The 19,328-nt window shown below is 43.5% G+C and overlaps 2 protein-coding genes across 8 annotated transcripts in view; one reads left to right on the forward strand and one right to left on the reverse strand.

Moving 5' to 3' along the window:
* Positions 1-8,387, reverse strand: part of Cep57l1 (centrosomal protein 57 like 1) — a 75,374-nt gene extending 66,987 nt beyond the window's left edge. For 2 of the 7 annotated variants that reach the window (XM_052164285.1, XM_052164284.1), the window contains exon 1: positions 7,822-8,387. In XM_052164285.1, the coding sequence (XP_052020245.1) occupies positions 7,822-8,283 (462 nt within the window). In that variant the 5' untranslated portion in view covers positions 8,284-8,387. Of the gene's footprint in view, positions 1-2,421; positions 2,541-7,515; positions 7,585-7,763 lie in introns of those variants that run through there. The other 5 variants (XM_052164290.1, XM_052164289.1, XM_052164288.1 and 2 more) reach the window with 4 other exon arrangements.
* Positions 8,388-8,533: 146 nt separating this feature from the next.
* Positions 8,534-19,328, forward strand: part of Sesn1 (sestrin 1) — a 92,547-nt gene continuing 81,752 nt past the window's right edge. Inside the window, exon 1 of the mRNA XM_052164291.1 lies at positions 8,534-9,265. Within this exon, the coding sequence (XP_052020251.1) occupies positions 8,996-9,265 (270 nt within the window). The 5' untranslated portion in view covers positions 8,534-8,995. The remainder of the gene's footprint in view (positions 9,266-19,328) is intronic.

Genomic DNA, 19,328 nt, shown 5'->3' on the forward strand with positions numbered 1-19,328 from the left:
GTCTCTCAAAATGTTAGCTCAAGATGAGTAAGAGACCTTCATGTAAAACACTAAACTTTAAAACTTGCAGACTCTATCAGAAAGTCTAGTTGACTTGGGGTATGACAATAACATGTTATCTGCAACACGAAAGATAAAACTTAAGCTGGATTTCATTAAAATCGAAAGCAATTCTACAAAGGTAAGCATTATGAACATGAAATACTAGCCAGAGCAAGTGAAACAGGCTCCCAGGACCAAAGCTCACAACAGCAGAACACGCAGCCCAGCTTCAAAGTACAGCAAAGGGTCTTCAGACAGCCTGCCAAAGACACGCAGGTGGAAACAGGGGCAGCAAACACCCAGGGCTGCTAGGGACTGCGGACTTAAGGTGACTGTCCTGACAAAGATACAGAGCAACAGAAACGCTGTGGGCAGGAATATAAAAACACAAGCACCCTGCAGAGGCTCTGAGTTTGTCATAACTAAACATAGGGTTGCTGTGTGAGCTGAAGACCTGTCCACGAAGATTCTCTCCCTGGCCATTTTACAGCAGCTTTATTCTTAACTACCGTGTACGCTCACGATGAACGAACTCTTCTGCCAGAGAGAGTTTATAAAACAAATCACCTAACAGGCCAGTTTTGTCTGGGGTAAGGAGGCCTCGTCTGCTGCCCCCTTGAGGCGACACCTGAGGTGATGTGCTGCCCTGCAAGCCTGCTCCTGTTTCCTTGCTGCCACTCAAGATACTTTATTGAAAATCCAGTTCTGTCATGATCAGTTTTGCAGTATCTTACCTGCTTCATGAACCCTAAATGAATGCTAATTTCTCTAAATTTGTTTGAAAATTATCTTTTGATATACTGGGGGTTGTGGGAAAGCACTATACAGTTATACAGTTAATTCTTAAAGACACCAAACCCCATGCCGTGTAACTTTTGTCTTCCCTCAACAACATCATCAACAACAACAAACAACACAGGCTCACTTCTTAAATTTTGGACAATTTCATACATGTATGTAATTTACTGTAAACATAGTCTTTCCCTCCCTCTCCCACCTTCGTGTCTCATGATATATCAAGAGGTAAACTTTTACTGTGAAACAGGGTTTACCTGAGACTGACTGCTCATAGTCAAATGATGTGTGGCAGAAAGTATTTGTTGAGACAGGGCCTCCAACTCCTGCCTTCCAAGCAGCTGGGGCCACAGTGCTTGACATACAATGTGGTGACACAGAGCATCACAAGCAGAGATTCCTAGGGCCAGCTCACCACAGCAGCAACGGGTTGGCTGTGAAACTATGCTGGTGCCACGGTATTACAACACGTCGTCCAACACACAGCATCTTTCCACATGCCCAGGCAGGCCTCCACCTAGCTAACCTCAAGGTCCAGCCTGAATGAGCAAACCCTTGTCTCAAAATGAAACAATCAAGCGGGCTGGGTCTTACTCAGTAGTAGAGTGCGCAGCTAGCATGCTGAGGTCCTACATTCAATCCTTGGAACCAAACAGAAGAAAAACCAAAACAAACCTTCCCTGGACTAGAGCTGCTCAGCAGAAAGCACAAGGTCATGTGCTCAGGGCCTGGTACCACATCCTCCCACACCCACATGTATATAAACACAAATACATACACCTAACATATAATACAGATAGACACACCACACAAACACAGATACACACGTACATAAACACAAACACAGGTACATCATCACAAATACACACACTGAACACATACAAACACACACTGAACACATACAAACACACACGTAATAAACAAAAACACACCAAATACATATCATGCATAAACACACCAAATACATATCATGCATAAACACACCACACAGAAATACACACACATAACACACATCACACAGACTCACAAACTTTACTAACAGCCCAAAGTATGTTGCTTTGCTAGACTTTATGGTGTACTAGGAGGATGAGGCTGGATGATCTCAAATAAGGCCATGTGCCAAGCCCTGTCTCAAGTAAACACACATAAATAACGTGACATTCAAGAGCCAACTATATAGTAACCCAGTGTGTTATGTATGCAAAATCTTCTCTCAGGCAGAGAACCAAAAACTAGCCCACAATATGAATGTGTCTAAACAAGACACTTCCATCAAATGGGAATGGAAGCGGAGAACAGACAGATCAGGAGGCCAGGACTCAGCAGTATAAAGTGAGCACATAATACCCCCAATCTCTGCTGATGACTTTAAGTTCTGAGACATGATGGGTTCTTGTACAAATTTCCTACAGAAAGAAAAAAAAAGGTAGCTAGCAGGAAGACCGATATGCTATTTACTTGGTAGCTATTTCAAACTGTATTAATTGATTATCAAGTTCTGCCTTAGCATCTTCCTTTCAGTAAAAACTTCTAAAATGTATATCAAATTCTCACACACACATATGATTTAGGAGAGTGCCTTACAGGCTGTTTCAGCTCATCCAACAAATGATGTCTCTCAGCAGAAAGTCCAAGAATCTAATAGTTGCTCAGTCCACAAGGCGGGATACCTCAGGTGGTCTTCAGTGTCTGTCATCCGGATCCTGAAGAAGCCAGTAAGATTGTGGACAAGCACTCAGAAGGCAAAAGTGTCTTTCTTCCCTATCCTTTATACAGGCTGCCAGGAGAAGGTGTGGCTGAGATTCAGGGTGTCCGCCAACCTCAAAAGATCCAATTAACTAAAAACCCTTCACAGGGGTGCCCAGTTGCTCACGTTTAGTTAATTCCAGATGCAGTCAAGTAGATAACCGAGAACAGCCATCACCTCTGTCCTTTGCTCCTACTGAAGGAACGAACCACTGCACACCAGTAAGATGTACAACTAACATTCGTGCTAGTTTTTACAGTGTTTTAGAGCATTGTCCAAAGACTTTGGAGCTTATTTTAATTAAAATCACCCTAAGAAGAAAAACAAAACAACTGTTTCCTGGAGCTTACACATTGAGTAGGTCTGCTGTTGCTGCATCAGGCCAGCAGCTGGCTGGTATTTAAAAATGGTATTACAGTGCTGCACCGTGGTTAGTGGGCAACAACACAGCATACAAGGATAAAGGTGAGGAAGAAGCCGATCAGGTCTACCGTGAGCCACAGCTGAAAGACGTTGTCAGGAAAGGGAAAAGAAGAACGGCTGAAGAAGCGATCGTATAGGTGAGATCTGTGGATTCGTATGATGTTGAGTCCACCTGAGTCACAGAACTGTTTGCTCTGCAGATGTCTTAATAGCTCATGAAAATTACAGCTTTTAAAAATGCTTTCATCGCAGGGCGGTGGTGGCGCACGCCTGTAATCGCAGCACTCTGGGAGGCAGAGGCAGGGGGATTTCTGAGTTCGAGACCAGCCTGGTCTACAGAGTGAGCTCCAGGACAGCCAGGGCTACACAGAGAAACCTTATCTCGAAAAAAAACCAAATCCAAAAAAACCACAAAAAAACAAAACAAAACAAAAAAGCTTTCATCCCTTTCTTCCATCCATCAACCACTTAGCTTTTTTTCATCAATAATACACAGTACCTTTGAGAGTAGAACAGCACGAGTATTTTCATGCTCATTCTCATCCCTGCTTCCCAGACAAGATCTTTCTTGATCAGTAACTCAAGCTGGTCTTGAACTGCTGGTCCTCCTGTACCAGCTTCCAGAGTGCTGGGATAACAATTGAAGTGTGCGCCCACACCCATCATTAAGTATGTATGTGGTCTGTACTGGGCCCCAGGCGATGCATGTACTGAGCTTTAGCCAGACTGAGCAGCCCCAGGCACTGGATGCTCTTAGGGGTGCCACCTTCTCCGCCCAGGTGTCAATCACATTATGGGAAACTATAACTGAAAACTGCATTTGTAATACAGCAGTAAAGACGTGCTGAAATAAGAGCACATTTATTTATTTGTTTCTTTAATTAGGGGTTCTTCTCTCTGAGCAAGAAATATTTGAGCTAAGATCTTCAAAGGAAGAGGAGTCAGACAATAGAGGCAGTCTTCATTCTGACAAAGAAAACAAGGACAGAGATTCTGTGTCTCTAAGCATTGCCTTTGGCCAAAAAAAAAAAAAAAAAAAAAAAAAAAAGTCCACCTGCTTTTTTGCACTCTTCACCCAAAGTGATCTTATCAAGATAGCCAGGGAGCTTTCAAACAACAAAGTTGCAATTTACAAAAGCTTAATAAATATTTTCAACTCTGGAATGAAGCAACACTTCATTCCATCAAATAAGCTGAGCATTCCATTGGCTCCCACAGAGGTTAGTTTCACAGCTAGGGAAGCTAAAACAGCAGAAGCAAGAGCAGACTGGTCTCTTCAAAGTTACTGTCCACCAGAGGTCAGGACAGACAGAAGAGACAGAACAAAAGAAAGTAACTGGTTAACACCAGATTTCTTGTTACCATTTGGAAGGACTGAGGCAAGGCCTCAAAGCAGAGGGAACATGATCATTATTAGCCCAATAGCTTAGCTTGGGAAATTCACTCCCTCTTGTTCTGACTTCTCAGGTCAGATAACAACTTAGTCTCAGTCTGGATATATGGAACATTAGCATAGGTAGCCACTTTGACTTTGTGGGTAGGGAAGAGTCTAACCTGGGAGAGGGGATGGTGGATGGGATAGGTACAGTTGCTCAAGCCCTTGCAATGGCTTCTGTAGCCTCTATTAAAAGTCCTCACAGGGGTGAATTAGTCCCTATATCCCTGCATTGGGAACAGCATTTAACCATCCCTTCCTCCTCTCAATCTTCATTTTGCTTCTAGGACACACTGCTGGTTTCCCCTCTACACCGGCTGTTCCTTCAGAATCACTTGTGGATAACTTCAAATCCATTGAACATCATGGAATGGACCTCCTTTGGCAAAAATCAACAACCATTATCAAAACATTACAATGAAACCTCAAACTGTCTCTACAGCTAAGTCTTCCTCATTTCTCTTCCATATTCCAAGGCATGTGGTCAACTGACTGACCTCTTCCCTATCCCATACACCAACATGCACACTTCTCCATGACAGCAAGTCATGCTTCCTTTTGTTTTACAGTCTTGTTTCCTGTGTAACATGGTCTCAATACACATGGTCTTCACACACCCCCCAGCTAAAGAATGACAGACATGTACCACTTAGTCTAATTTCAAAAAATCTTATTTTCAAGTAGTTCCATAGCACAGGTTCCTCTGCCCATACCTATTTCCCTCTTGAATCTTTAGTCCCACCTGGATGATTAAATTGCTGTTGGATGGTCTGTTGGATGACTCTTAGAACTCACAATAGCCCTTGATTTGGATAATTCTTCCTTTCTTTAGTTCTGCTACAAATAGTAACTGCTGTTGCATCAAAGAATGCAAAGTATATAAATTAACTTGAAGAAAGGTAACTGGAGGAGCCTACAATAAAACCCCAAAACAAAACAAAACAAAACATCCCATGCTCCTAAATTCCCAAACAAAAACCAGGGCTGCTGGTCAACTGACTCTCTGGGGAATTAAGCCCACCCAGAACAAGGCAGAGAGAACTCTGCACCACTCCACCCCCCCAGTGCAGACTCTTCCGGCCACTGTCTGTTACCCACCCCCAATAGTAAAGCCCTTTGTACCCTCTCCCCTCCCCCAGCTTTGAGGCTAAAAGATCCTCACAATGTCGGAGACCTTTGAATAAGGGCCAAGCCAACCTGCAAGCTCATCTTCTAACAGGCAGGCAACCAGCACATCCTCCTCAGACTGAAAAGGGAAGCCTTTTTCCCCACAGCAAGCACTTTTCACTCCTTCCGTATTGGCTGCCATCGTCACCTTTGCTACGTACTCCACATTACTTGTTTACTATCTTAGAATACAAGCTCAATGACGTCCTACTGAACAGAAGGCACTCAGCAGGCACTTGTTGGCTGAAGCCTTCTGTTATTCTCTTGGCCTTCATTTTCCTTGGGATGAAGACGTCCCTGATGTTCTAAGACCTGGCTAAATGTTCCTCTAGACAACAATATCGAACAGTATTTTACACGTTAGTGTTCTAATAAGATGAGGGGTTATATCTTTTCCACTCTTCTGTAGAGGGATTTTAATTCAGCAACATAGCTACTCTGGTTAGAATACACACACACCCTTAGTATACACCTTTCATCCCAAACAATGAAGGTTTTAAAGTTAGTTTGTAGAAGGAAGCAGCCTTGTTTGAAAGTGAAGTCTGAGAGGAAAGGATTTGATAGAATAGGATCTGCTCAACTCTAATGAGGAAAGAGAGGAATAAGAGGGAGCAGTGCAGAGGGAGAGAGGAAGGGGTTGGTTTTACCAGGAGAGTTTTACAGAGACTCATTGAAGAGAGATCACAAGCTAGACACAGGTAATGACAGGCTGAGCCAGGGAATGAGATGATTGCTAGAGTCTGAGGTCAAGCAGAGCAAATCAGTCAGAAGCCAGATACGCCAATTTGAATCAGTCATCGCAGAGAGGAGCTTGAGCCAGAACAGCCAAGTTGAACCAGACAGCAAGAATTCAGAAAGAGCTGGAAAGGATGAGCTTATTCAGAGGTAAGTCTCAAAAGCTGAAAACATTCTAGGCCTCTACAGAAGCTAGAAACTTCTAGCATTGGGCCTAAGTTAGCAACAGAGGCAGTAAGCCTCCAAGACAATTACACCAAGTGAATAAAAGTTACTGTTACACTTTTCTACATGTTAAAAGCCTCATTAGTTTTCACGGTTTTGGATTTGTCTATGAGTGTATTGTTTGCATGTATTATGCTGTGCACCAGGTTTATGCCTGGTGTCTACTGAGGTTAGAAGACAGCATGAGATCCTCCGGAACTGAAGTTATGAATGGCTGTGAGCTGCCAAGTTTGGGCTGAGAATCGAATTGATGTACTGTGTAAGAACAATTCTTCTTAACTACTGCACCATCTCTCTAGTCCCTGATTAATATGTTATGACTACATTTACTCTGTAAAACAAAGGATAAAAATCTAATCTGATTACCAGTCTATTAGAAACCTTCCAAACCTGAGTTTCCTCGAGTGTAAAAACTTCCCAACACTTTTAGAGAAATGACCATATCATTTAAAACCTCCTTTGGGAGGTTTTTTTTTTATAGGCTTCTTGTCATACAGAACCTTTCAAACCTAAGGACACTGGGAATTCTTTTCAGTCTCACACAAAAGAGACTTGCTTTCAAAGATCCCCTTCAGATTCTATTTGAATGAGCAAACACAGCCCAAAACACATCTCTGTAAGAACAAAATTCCTAATCCATTCAGCACTGGTTCACGTGCAAGAGGGCAGCGGAAGCAGCGGCGTCATTTTTTTGTTTTGTTTTGTTTTTTTCTTTTTTTTTCCAGCTTGTCCGTCTTAAGGTTGCTCCTTGACCTTCCAAACAATGATTCCCAAATCCTTGCCTCAGTCACCCACCAAAAGGTGTTAGGCACCCGCGCTACTTCTCCCCGGCAAGCCACTGGGAAAAGGCTCCTGGCTGAAAGCAATCCCGGATGGCGTCGGCACCAAAATTTCCGAGGAAAAACATTTTCAGTGAATCAGTCACAACCAAGCCTACCACGCTTACCAGATGGACGCTCCCAGTTAACCACGGCCTCCAGAACCGTTGGTTCGCGGGCACAGACAAGTGTCGCGGTGGGACCTGGGAGTTGTAGTTTCTGTCGCAAATAGAGCGCGTACTTAGCGTTACAACTACATTTCCCAAAAGCCAACGCAAAGACCTGCCTACTGAATCTGGGGTTTGGCTGTCACTCATTATTTTTTCGGGCTAATCTTCAATTATATCCCACTTCTACTAGGAATACTATAGAGCACCTTTATTTGCTCGGTTTTTCTTGTGCGATAAACATCTCCGGGCATCTGTACTCCTTACTTTTCCTTCTCCTTCAAGCCAGCGCCTCCAAACGTCGAGAACGGACAACGCCGCGGAAAGCGCATGCGCCCTGGACGGCGTCGCGCATGCGCAGCAGCCGGCCTTAATCGGTGGCGCGCACTGGACTCGGGGTCCGGAGGTACTCTGCCCGAGGGCGGGGCTGCTCCCAATGGCTGTCTTTGCGGGTCGCGTGTGCCTGGGCGGAGAGGCAGGCATGGGGCAGGGGCGGCTCCCGGCGGTCCCGGGCGGAGACAGGGGAGGGGCTGGGGGTGAGGACCCCGTCTCCCCTCCCTGCTCCCGCCCTCTGGGCCGATCCCCACAGACGGGGCTGGGCGAAGGGGCGGGTTCTGTGCTTGGGGCCCTGTGCTTCAGCGGCGCAGCCCGGGGCTCGATGACGGCTGGGTCGCGGGGTGCCCTCTGGCTGGGCGGAGGTGGGCGAGGACAGAGGAGTAAGAGAAGCATCGGCGTACCCCGGGAGACAGGAACCGGCAGGGTCGGGGACGCCGCCCTCCGTCGCCGCTGACACAGTGACTGGTGGACCCTGCTCCCCCGGAGCACCGGAGCCTCGGGCCCCAGCAGCTGAGGACCCGGGTCTACCGCCTACCCCGCCAGCACCGGCCCGCTGCCCTGCGGAGGCGCTAGGAGGAGCCGAGGGGGGCGGAGACTGGTGTTGGAGGAGGGCGGGGTGGGAACGCTCGAGAACCAGCGGCTGCACAGACAAATAAAAATCGAATGGCTGGAGAACCTTCTACTGTTACCAGCCTTTTGGGACCCAGCACGGATTTGACAGCTCCACAACGTGAGGATATCCGCTGACCCTGGGACACAGAGAACACTTCCCCGGGACTCCCTGTCCAGCTAAGCAGCTCTGTGAGATTGCAACTTTCCAAGTTTGTTCTTTTCAATCTCAGAAGACTGCCCTTTCCTGTAGGAGAGGGTGACTGGGTGATCCGCCTTGTGGATCGATTTGAAAGTATCAACTTTAAAAAAGCACGTGTGATTTTCCCAGTGCCATCCAGACGCCTGCTTTCATGACGGCTGGATTTCTCTGACTTTATTCTTCACGTTTCTCGTTTTTTTAAAAAAAACAAAAAAACAAAAAAGACGGGCCGCTTTGGGGGAATGCTGAAAGGTAACTGACTAAAGGCTGAAAAAGAAAAGGCTCCCGATTGTCATGGCTGAAGGAGAGAATGAAGTGAGATGGGAGGGACTGTGTAGTAGAGACGCGACTACTAGAGAGACAGCGCTTGAAAACATTAGGCAGATCATTTTGCGAAGAACTGAATACCTTCGTTCAGCGAAAGAGACACCTTCAGACGGGCTTTCAAATGCTGTTTCTTTGGATGGGATGAATAAACTTCTTGCTCATCTGCTTATGCTCTCTAAGAGATGTCCCTTTAAAGATGTGAGAGAGAGAAGCGGGTTCATTCTGAAGAGCGTCGAGGTAAGGGCATTTTTAGACTAACTTAACTAGATGGTGTGATTTGACTTGCAGTTATCGCTTTTGGTTAACCAGTTACTGGTTAGCTGTTAATATGACATCACTAGGCATTAGAGGGTTCTGTAAAACATTGAATGTTGGACCCAAATGGAATGGTCTAAACTAAAAACGGTTTTCAAAAATAGATGAACAGGAATTGTTTTTATGGTGTTTTTGGCAGAAATGGTATTGCCTGTGGAATATAATATATATGAAAGGTCTGGCTAATTACAATTCCAGTTTTCCTATTTCTTTCTGTTTGTTGTCAAATGTAGCCAGTGCGCTTTTCACATTGTTATGGTGTCCAGTGTGGAAAGTTTCACACCGAAAGCCTCAAAAATCAGGAATTGCATGAAATGTTTCCTATTTGTTCAGGGTTACTTGGCAGAATAATTTTTTCTGGCTCTTTAACAAAGACAGGATTTCATTTTCTAAAAGCATCCTGAAACAGAACTAGAAAACAATAATAAAAAACAGCCTAAGTCATAAAGAAGGTTAACACTTGTCCGGGTTGGAAGTTGGACCCAAAGTCGGGCTGTCAGTAGCTTACTCTCCATGCTCCCAGGAAGCTGGGGAATAATACCACCAGGAGTTCGAGACCAGCCTGGCTACTTAATGAATACTAACCAGGCAGTACATGGCTACAAGGCAAGGCCCTGCCTCAGGGTCAGCGAAGGGGGGTGGGGTGGGGGGAGGAGAAGTTCCAGGTGAGGCATTTGGTGAAAATACTTGGCTGCTCAATTATTTTCTGTTTTCCTTGCATTGTTTCTTTCCTCTTTTTACCCGCAAACCTACTTAAATTGTGAGTGCAGTAAAGCTTAAAATTCTATAGTAATGTCTTGCCATTTTCCTACAGTCACTTTATCCTGCTTTATTAGAAGGTGTGTTAAAATCTGGAGGAGCAGGAGAAATGTTTATTCCTGTGAGGAATGCTCAGTGACTGTGTACTAAGATAGGACAGTTTTCTGCAGTGACTTAAACAAAAGTGGAGTGATCAGAGCCAGAAAATAATTATCTTAAAAAGCTAAGGTCTGCAAGAATTTTTTATAAATACTCTAGAATCAGTTATAATTCATCTCACAGGAAGGAGTTAATTTTCAGTGTATGTGCATTCTATCTCTTGGACATAAGGAACTTTCTCCAGACCTCTGTAGCCACTATGGTAGGTAATTGTTTCTTACGCAGTGGAGTTGTCATTGTGCATATCCGGCATTGCTGTGGTCCTGTGGAAGTATCTGACCTGGAGGCTTGAGGCTTCTCATCTAGGGTTTGGGGTTCGCCCTTCCCTGTGTTGTTGCTCTGCTTCACCCTGGTCTGTTCTTGGCCTTTCACCTCGATGCCTGTTTACATTTGAGTGGGAAACTAAATAATATAACTTGTTAAGAGTTATACTGAAGATAAAAGTATTCAGGCTCTGGGGAGTACTCTGTTAAAGATGCACAGCATAAGTGGTAAGTGGGTGCACTGGAGTCAGACCTGGGTTCGAGGGCTTCCCTGTTAATGTCCTAAACGACCTTGTGCAAGCTCCTTGGCTTTCCTTGTGTTTGATTTTCACATCTATAAGATCGGGATAAGAACGCAGAGCTTTTGTGAGATGAAATGGCGTGTCATATCTCATGAATGCACCTCTCCTCTTACAAGTGCGGAAGACTAAAGTGTATCTCAAGCTGGATTTGTTCTGCAAAAGGACACTGTGTTCTGGGTTGTAGTGGCTTCCTATAGACCTTCATTTCTTTCTCTGCATCTGTTATTCTTTAGTATTGCCATTTTTGTAAGAGGTACTTGATTTATATTGTTCAGTAAGCTCATGTTGATAAGTCTCTTCCCCAGAAGGGCTCTTAAGTTCTCAAGTATTGAGAGTCCTGGCTGAGACCTGGAAGCTACTAAGTAAATATCCAATGGATAAACAAATGTATTTGCCTTCTTGCTGTCTCACATTAATTTGCAAAGATGAAGTTTCCATTTTATGGAGTTTCTCCCTTCCAGCATTTATTCATGTAACAGCTACACAACAAATGTTGAATGCCAGAGCAAGCACTGGAGGCCAGTGCTGACAGTGGAGATGTCCTGCCAAAGGGAGACAGGCCCTAAAGAAGTAAAGGGGGAGTTCCTTGAGGCAAACACCTTTAAAGAGAGATTTAATATTCATTCATTCTAGCCGGGCAGTGGTGGCGCACGCCTGTAATCCCAGCACTCTGGGAGGCAGAGGCAGGCGGATTTCTGAGTTCGAGGCCAGCCTGGTCTACAGAGTGAGTTCCAGGACAGTCAGGGCTATACAGAGAAACCCTGTCTCGAAAAAAAATCCAAATCAAAAAAAAGCCCCCCCCCCAAATTCATTAACTCATTCATTTATTTTGAGACAGGATCTCCTGCTTCAGTCTGCTGGGTGTTAGTGTTGTAGTTATACACCACCACACATTTCTTATGAGCAATTATTCATACAGTGAGATTGTCATAGAGTTCTAGACCTAGAAAATAGTTTCTATGAAGGCTTCAAGGCAGGAGCAAATATTCTAAGACTTGACAGTGATTTAGGATGGTTGAAGTTCACAGTTTGAGGGGTGTGTTGGAATTTAAGAACATATGCTCTGGAGTCAGACAGACCTGGCTTAGATACTTTATTAAGTATAAATAAGTTCCATATTGCTTTTCGACTCAGTTTTCCTTTCTGCAAAAGGGGATGATGCTAGTAGTTCTCGCCTCACAGTGCTGCCAACACTGTGAGCATAACATGGACTAATGCCTGCGAAGCGGAGCGCATTAGAGGTGAGGTGCGCTGTAATGGTAGACACTGTATTGTTTCCAGGCAGGACCCAGCTCCCAGAGGGACTGTGGGCCGTGCTAAGGAATGTAGGTGTTCCCAGGACAATGGGAAGCCACTGACGCTTTGAACAAGAGGATAATATGATTGCTAGTGTTACAAAGATCCTTCTGGAAGATGGAGAATGCGTTTCCAGGGTCAGGAGTGGATGTGTCGTATCAGTTACAAGGTTGTTCTGTGGCAGAAACACTAGTGGGCAGCCGTGTGGTGGGAGCGGAAAACAGCAAGTGAGTGGGAGTGATAACAAGGTGTTAGAATCCATGGGTTTGGTTACTTAGCGAGTACTGACTGGTAGGTCCATTTAGGAGAGAAATTAGTTTTTCTTTGTACACATTGAGTGAGGTCAAGCCATCTCTGAGGCATCCTAAAGGAAGTCAGCCCGGGGGTGTGTGTGGGGGGGTGTTGTGTCTCTGCTTCCACTGTATGGTTGTCCTGCTCCTCTCCAGACTTAGCCCATTTCTTCTTCCCTGTATCTACCTGCTCATCTGACCGCATTGCTCTCCTGTCTAACCCCCATTATGCTAGCATACAGCCTTAACACGGCTGCCCCCGCCCCCCGCCCTCCGTCTGCAGCCTCACTGCCCTCACTGCCCACACGGGCGGGCTAGCCTCACAGGGAGGTTGAGTAGTAGTTGGAGCGAATGCTCCATGGTGCTGTCCGTCACTCACTGGGACCAGCGCAGATGCTGAGTCGAAGGTAAGAGCCTGAAGCTGCTCTGAAGGCCTTTAACCACTGTGGTCAGCGCGAAGGACTGGTCACCAAGGGAGAACCGAGGACTGGATTCCAGATGACCGCTAAACCTATAAAGATTAGCACATTGGTAGACTGCAACCTTTTATCGTCTGTTTTTAATTTGTTTATATCATATCAACAACGTATTAAAATCTACTTGACAAATTTTCAAGAATTACTGTGTAGCAAGCACTGTCCTTGGAATTGGAGGGGCAGGGGAATGTTTCCCCTGCATCCCAACAGGTCCCCTTGCTCACTCTTGCTGAATCTAAAAGAAATCCCATTGCACCTCTTTATATACCTCAGGCCCACTTACAGGCCACTATGAGCTGTGGTCTTGATGTCTGTAGAAAAATTAAGGAGATTATCAGAAGATTGTAAAAAGAGAAAAATACATCAACTTGCTAGTAATTAACACAGAAAATGGTAGTAGACTTAGATTAAGTAATTAAATACTTTGTTAAATGAGATGAGGAGGATTTCATTTAATAATGTGTGATTATTTCTCCCAGGAGGAATGAGTCTTGAAGCAGTGCATATGATGCACTTTGTTGGTTTGTTTGGTTTGGTTTTGTTTTTTCGAGACAGGGTTTCCCTGTGTGGCCCAGACCAGGCTGGCCTCGAACTCAGAAATCCTCCTTCCTCTGCCTCCCACGTGCTGGGATTACAGGCGTGCACCAACCACTGCCCTGCTCCAGGCGATATACTTTAATGGTTCTCAGAGCCCCTCTCATCGGCATCCGGCTGAGTGACAGGTAGCACATCTATGTTTACTGCATATACACACTTTGTTTTACTTGTTCTAATTTCTCATAAATACAGTTCCATTACAATCAGTCCTTTACAGTTTGCTGGTGTAGCCACAGGGCCGTCCCTGCTCTCCGTCTGCAGGCATGCCTTCCTCTGTATCTGCCTCAGAAAAGAAAGCCGTCTCCCTGGAGACTTTCCCTCAGTCTCTGTTGATCAGAGTGGCCATGTTCCTTTCTAAGCCAGTCACTGGCATAGAAGTCAGAGACCCTCCAATCACTGACCAGAGTAGACCCTGGTGAGAAAGGAGGGGACGGGAGGTGGCCATGTGCTATCAGAGGGGCCTTTAACTTGCTGCATTTGGACACAACTTTGAAACTTAGCATTTGGCCTATTTGTGATTTGGACTTTATTAGATTAGAAGTATATTTAATTCAATTATGGGGGCTATAAATTAGAATAACACAGCAGAGTAGGAACATTCTAGAAGCAGATGGGGTCTTTAGTTTTGTTTTTCAAACAGGGTTTCTCTGTGTAGCCCTGGAACTTGCTCAGTAAACCGGACTGGGATTAAACTCAAGAGATTGCCTGCCTCTGCCTCCCCAGTGCTGGGTTAATGTGTGCCCTGCCACGCCTGGCAGATGGGGCAGTTTTCCTTTGCTTTCCTTTTTCCTGCCCTGTAGTGAGAACCTGAAGTTTAAGTTAGTGTTTGTCACACGCAGCCCTCACACAGGCTCCTCTCTTAGGTGTGCAAGAAGCCTTTCTCTTATATAGCCACAGTTTCATTATCTTTTTGTACACTAAAACCTCAGTCTCTTCCCCCAGAAGGCTCTGCGGCTGGCTTCTCTATTCATTGGTTTCTTCCATTCCTCCCTTCACCACTCTCTGTCCTTACGAGGGAAACAGTATTTGCTCTCCAGCTTCTGAGTTCTCTCTGATGGAACCCAGGTGGTCCTCCCTCCCCTCACTGGTTTGAGACCAAATAGAGAACTTAAAACAAAATAAAACAAAAGTCAAAACCAACTCGGTCTTGCCCAGAATCCCAGGGTGGCCTTGAACTCTGGGAGATCAAGCTGTTGATTGCTGGGATGCTGGAGTGACAGGTGCGTGCCACCATGCCCAATTCGATGGAACTCCCTCCCTCTCTCCCTCTCTCCCTCTCTCCCTCTTTCTCTTTCTCCTTCCTTCCTATTGGTTCTGTTGATAGAACCCAGGGCCTTTGCCCGTGTTGTATCAGTAAGACACTCACAGCCCCCAGTCTTCTTTTCTTCTCCAGCAGACAGGACAAACCATATCTATTTATAGAACCATATCTGTTTATCTACCCTCATGTCCTCTTTACAAAATATAAGTACACCTTGTCCATGTTCTTCCTTTGTTGTGTACCTTCAGAAAAGTTGAAATGAGAAGCATACATTTTTTAAGTTCTTGAATTTCATGTATTTTATTCCTGTTACAGTGCTTCAAATGGCCTCTACCATGAAAAGGGCTGTTTAAAAGTGTTATTGTAACATGTTTGTTTTGTTTATAAACAGAATGTGCTGTTTTGTATAAAGAAGGGATGTTAAACAGTTGAGTGTTAAATCTCAGTCTAAGGTCCAGGGTTATTCATGGAAGAGTCTTTGAGACAGTTTAGCTTAATTAGAATTTTCATGTCTCACCCACACTTTTGCCCTAATGCACTGGTATGTACAGATGGCTCGCAGTACAGATGTGAAATAGGTTATAAAATAGGTGTGCCATACTCTTTATTTTACCAGACATTTATTTTCCTTTTGATAAGCCATAAGAAAGTTACAAAATTCTTTTACTACTTGGATAAATTATAAATTAATAATTGATATGACTAAAGAGTTCTTGAGATCTTTTCTCTGTTGGTATCTTGAATGTAATAAAGAATTGTTAATTGCCTAGATCGGCACTACTTAATGTTATATATAATTACAAAGTTTTCATATTTACAAACAGGCAGTATTTATGTTGTAGAAATTAGCATAGATTGGAAAAAAACATAGACTTGGGTGGGTCTTAGAGGCTGCGAAGGGTCCGAGGAGATGCTGGGTAAGGGAGCCAATATTAAAAAGCATAAAAGAAGGAGTGCGATATTGGGAGGCCATGTGCAGCGAGCAGCCTTGACCACCAGTCTTACTCTGGCCTCAGCATCCTTGCTTTAGTCTTTTCCCCCACACTGTGCTAAGTGGGTCTTTCATAGAGGTCAGTGTGGGATTTATTTTGACCCAGGCTTTCTAGCTCTTATTACATGAAATGAAAAAGACTTTTTGTGATCTTAAAGAAATCACTGAGCACCCCAATTACACCACATAGATGGTGTTCTCAGACATCAGATTGGGAGGAGTTTGACTAGTATCTGGTAACTATATTTCTAAGGGCAGCAGGAGACTGAAAATATAAATACATATTTCATGCTTGTCTTTCTTACTGTTGGTTAGTTTCCAGCCTTGCACCACTGATAAACATATACTTGCCTGTAAGGTTAATACACAGGAAGAGGAGCTTTGGAAAGATGCATGCTTGTTTGTAAAAAATATCTTTTGACTCGTCATGTTTTGGAGTTTTCTGTAGAAGGATTATATTATTATTTTCGGACTTTACCAGTTGACATTTTATTGTTAAATGTATCTGTATCACTTATTTTGTGCTATACTTTTCAAGTAAATATACTGAGAAAAATTTAAGGTCATAAAAAGGAAAAATCATATGAAATTTAATAGCACAAGAATTTATCCATTCTCTTATATTGTACTTTTTTTATGACTATATACTTTAAAAATCTGATAGGTTACCAAGAAATATGAAAATATCTTAGAAAATATTAGATACTTTAGTTTTGTATTTTATTTAAATTTTTAATTTCAAATTTAAATAATTTTAAAATTTATTTATTTAAAGTAAGTTATTATTTTAAAGCATATTTCATTTACTTACTAGATTATTTGTTTTACATTATTTTATATGTATAGTGGCTTGCTTGCATGCATATATATATGTATATATATGCATATGTACTGCATGTGTGTTGTACATGTGTGGCTGGTACCCAGGGAGGCCAGAGGAGGACGTCAGATCCCTTGGAAGTGAAGTTAGGGACAGTGGCTAGCCACCATGTTGGTTCTGGGGACAGAACATGGCTCCTCTCAAGAGCTCTTAACCTCGGACTCATCTCTCCAGTTCCGAACTTTACCTTACTTTAAAGTTAAGCTAAAGAAGGTCTTTCTAGAATTATAAATTATTAAACTTTAAGTTCTTAGCCACCTTACTTCTGGGATCTAACTCAGGGCCTTGAAGCACTCCACGAGTGCTCTCCCACACACCCTTCACGTGCACTTGGCCATGCTAAAGGGAAGCAAAGTTTATTCATTTCAGAAAGTTTAAAGAAAACTTTCCATTCATTCCTTTATTTGGGGAGGTACCATGCTGCACGTGAGGCCACAGGGCACGTTGTGTGCGTTGCTTCTCCTGTGGGTTCTGGGCATCAGACTGCGTTTGTCAGCTCTTCCTGTGCAAGGCCCATCTAGCTGGCTGATTTTACTTTTTCATTATCACATATTAATTATGCATAGTAATGGTGTTTATGCATGCACACAATGCAGTTCAATCATAGTCACCCCCGTACTATTTCCTGTCCTCATCCCTTTCCTACTGACCCCCTCCTGTTTACACCCAGCCCCCCTTTCGTATCTCTCTGTTTGTGTCTGTGTCTGTGTGACTTAGTTTCATTAGGATTAAGAAACAAGTTTACAATGTAAATTTTATGACGTATAGTACCAAAGTCAACTTTAAATATGCATTCATTTAAGAAATATAAATTCACTTAGTGAGCAGTATTCATTTAGTATTTTTCACTTAAAAACTGTTTAAATTGACAAACTGATAAATATTTATCCTTTAAAAATAATTAACCATGTGGCTAGGACAAGTTGTTAATTCCGTGTGTGGTACTCAGTAGTCTTATTAGAATCTTAGTTTGCAGAAAGTGCACATTTGCTGTGTGGATCGCTTGGCGTCTGACAACACAGCACGCTTGTCTTTTAATTTTGCATGATTTCATTTCTGGCATATTGGCAGGTGTTCACCGTCTATAATTATAACTGAGTAAATTTTCAAATGCTATTCATAGCCTAAACACAGTGAGACAGACATGTGATAAAGACCAAGCCTTCCAAAACTGTAGTAGAGGGGTGTTTCATCTGCTGAAGGGCACACCTAGGAGAAGCCTGCAGACGGGGCGGCGGGTTGTCATAGAATACAAGCTCTCAAAGTCCTTGATTCTCACAGTTTTGGTAGCCATTACACGTCAAGTTAAAAAGCATCTGTTTTCTTTTAATCTAACAAGAGAGATACATCGACAGATAAATTATAAAATTTAGCATTTATTTTTGTTTGGTTAATGACAGTATGAACAGATAAAATTTACTGAGACAGAATAGATTTTTTATTAAACCTGTTGAAATATTTTATCTCATTTATTCAAAATGTATTGTGTACCTAATACATACTAAACACGGTGTTTACAGGTTTGGGGTCTTGTTTTGTTTTGTTTTGTTTTGAGACAGTGTTTCACAGTGTAGCTATAGCCTCCACTACCTGAACCTTGCTGTATAGGCCAGGTTTGCCGCAAACTCACATAGATCTTCATACCTTGGCCTCCAGAGTGAGGGTGTGGGGTTGGAGGTACATGCCTGTTTCTGAGTTTTTTGATGTATGAAAGAAAAGGCATAGACTTTGCCTTTTAAACATTGGGTCTCTGCTTGAAACAAAACAAAATCACAACCTTATATTTTTCTTATTCCTGGGTTATTTTAATATCTAAGTATCATCCTAAATATCCATGGTTTCTCTTTGAATCTATTATTTCAGAATGGTTTAAAGAACACATTGAAGTTTTTGTAGCAACCATGTGCTTATAAGTTGGCACTGGGGCCTCCCTCCATTTCTTCATCTAAGAATTGGCGTTATTTTTCTTGTGATATGATTAGAAAAATTAAAGGCGGAGGTACCAAGGTGCATGGTCCTGTGTCACACTGGCCACTGCAGAAGGCACCAAGATGCATGGTCCTGTGTCACCTGTGGCAGCTGCAGAAGCAGGCTTGGGGCGGAGTAAAATGAAGTGAGTATAGGGACTCCAGGGACTCAGGAAGCTCAAGGTGCTGAGAAGTGGATCAGCTCTGAGCCGTTTCTTCATACCTCTTGGGGATGGAGGAAAGAATGGAGGAGCTGAAGACAAGGAGAGGTTAGAAGGCACCGCTGGGTGTGACACAGCCATTAAAATCATCTACTCAGCGAGCCTGGGGCTATGTGCACTGAGCTTACCTCAGTCTTGCCTGTCAACATCCAATCATGGCTATGACCTGGGAAGGAGACCTGCCGAGTTTTTGTCTCTTGGTGGATTCTAGAATAAAGGCATTAGGGATAAACTTGTGGAATTTCTACTTGTCTTCAAAGCTAGAATGGTGGTGGTGGTGGTGGTGGTGGTGGTGATGCCATCTATAAATTTACATGGTGGTGTTGAAAACTGAGTGAAAATGGACACATTCAGAAGTGAGTCTGGCTCCTACGAGTGCTCTGAATACCAGTGAGATGCCACCCTAGTGAAGCCAAGTCCAGGCCAGCAGGGCTTTGGGAATGGGCAGACTCAATTTTTATATGACTGATTTTAATGGAGACCCTATGATACGCACGTGTGTCAGTACTCTTAATGGCGTTGT

This window comes from Apodemus sylvaticus, chromosome 19 (genome assembly GCF_947179515.1).
Source record: "Apodemus sylvaticus chromosome 19, mApoSyl1.1, whole genome shotgun sequence".
Taxonomy (NCBI): Eukaryota; Metazoa; Chordata; class Mammalia; order Rodentia; family Muridae; genus Apodemus; species Apodemus sylvaticus.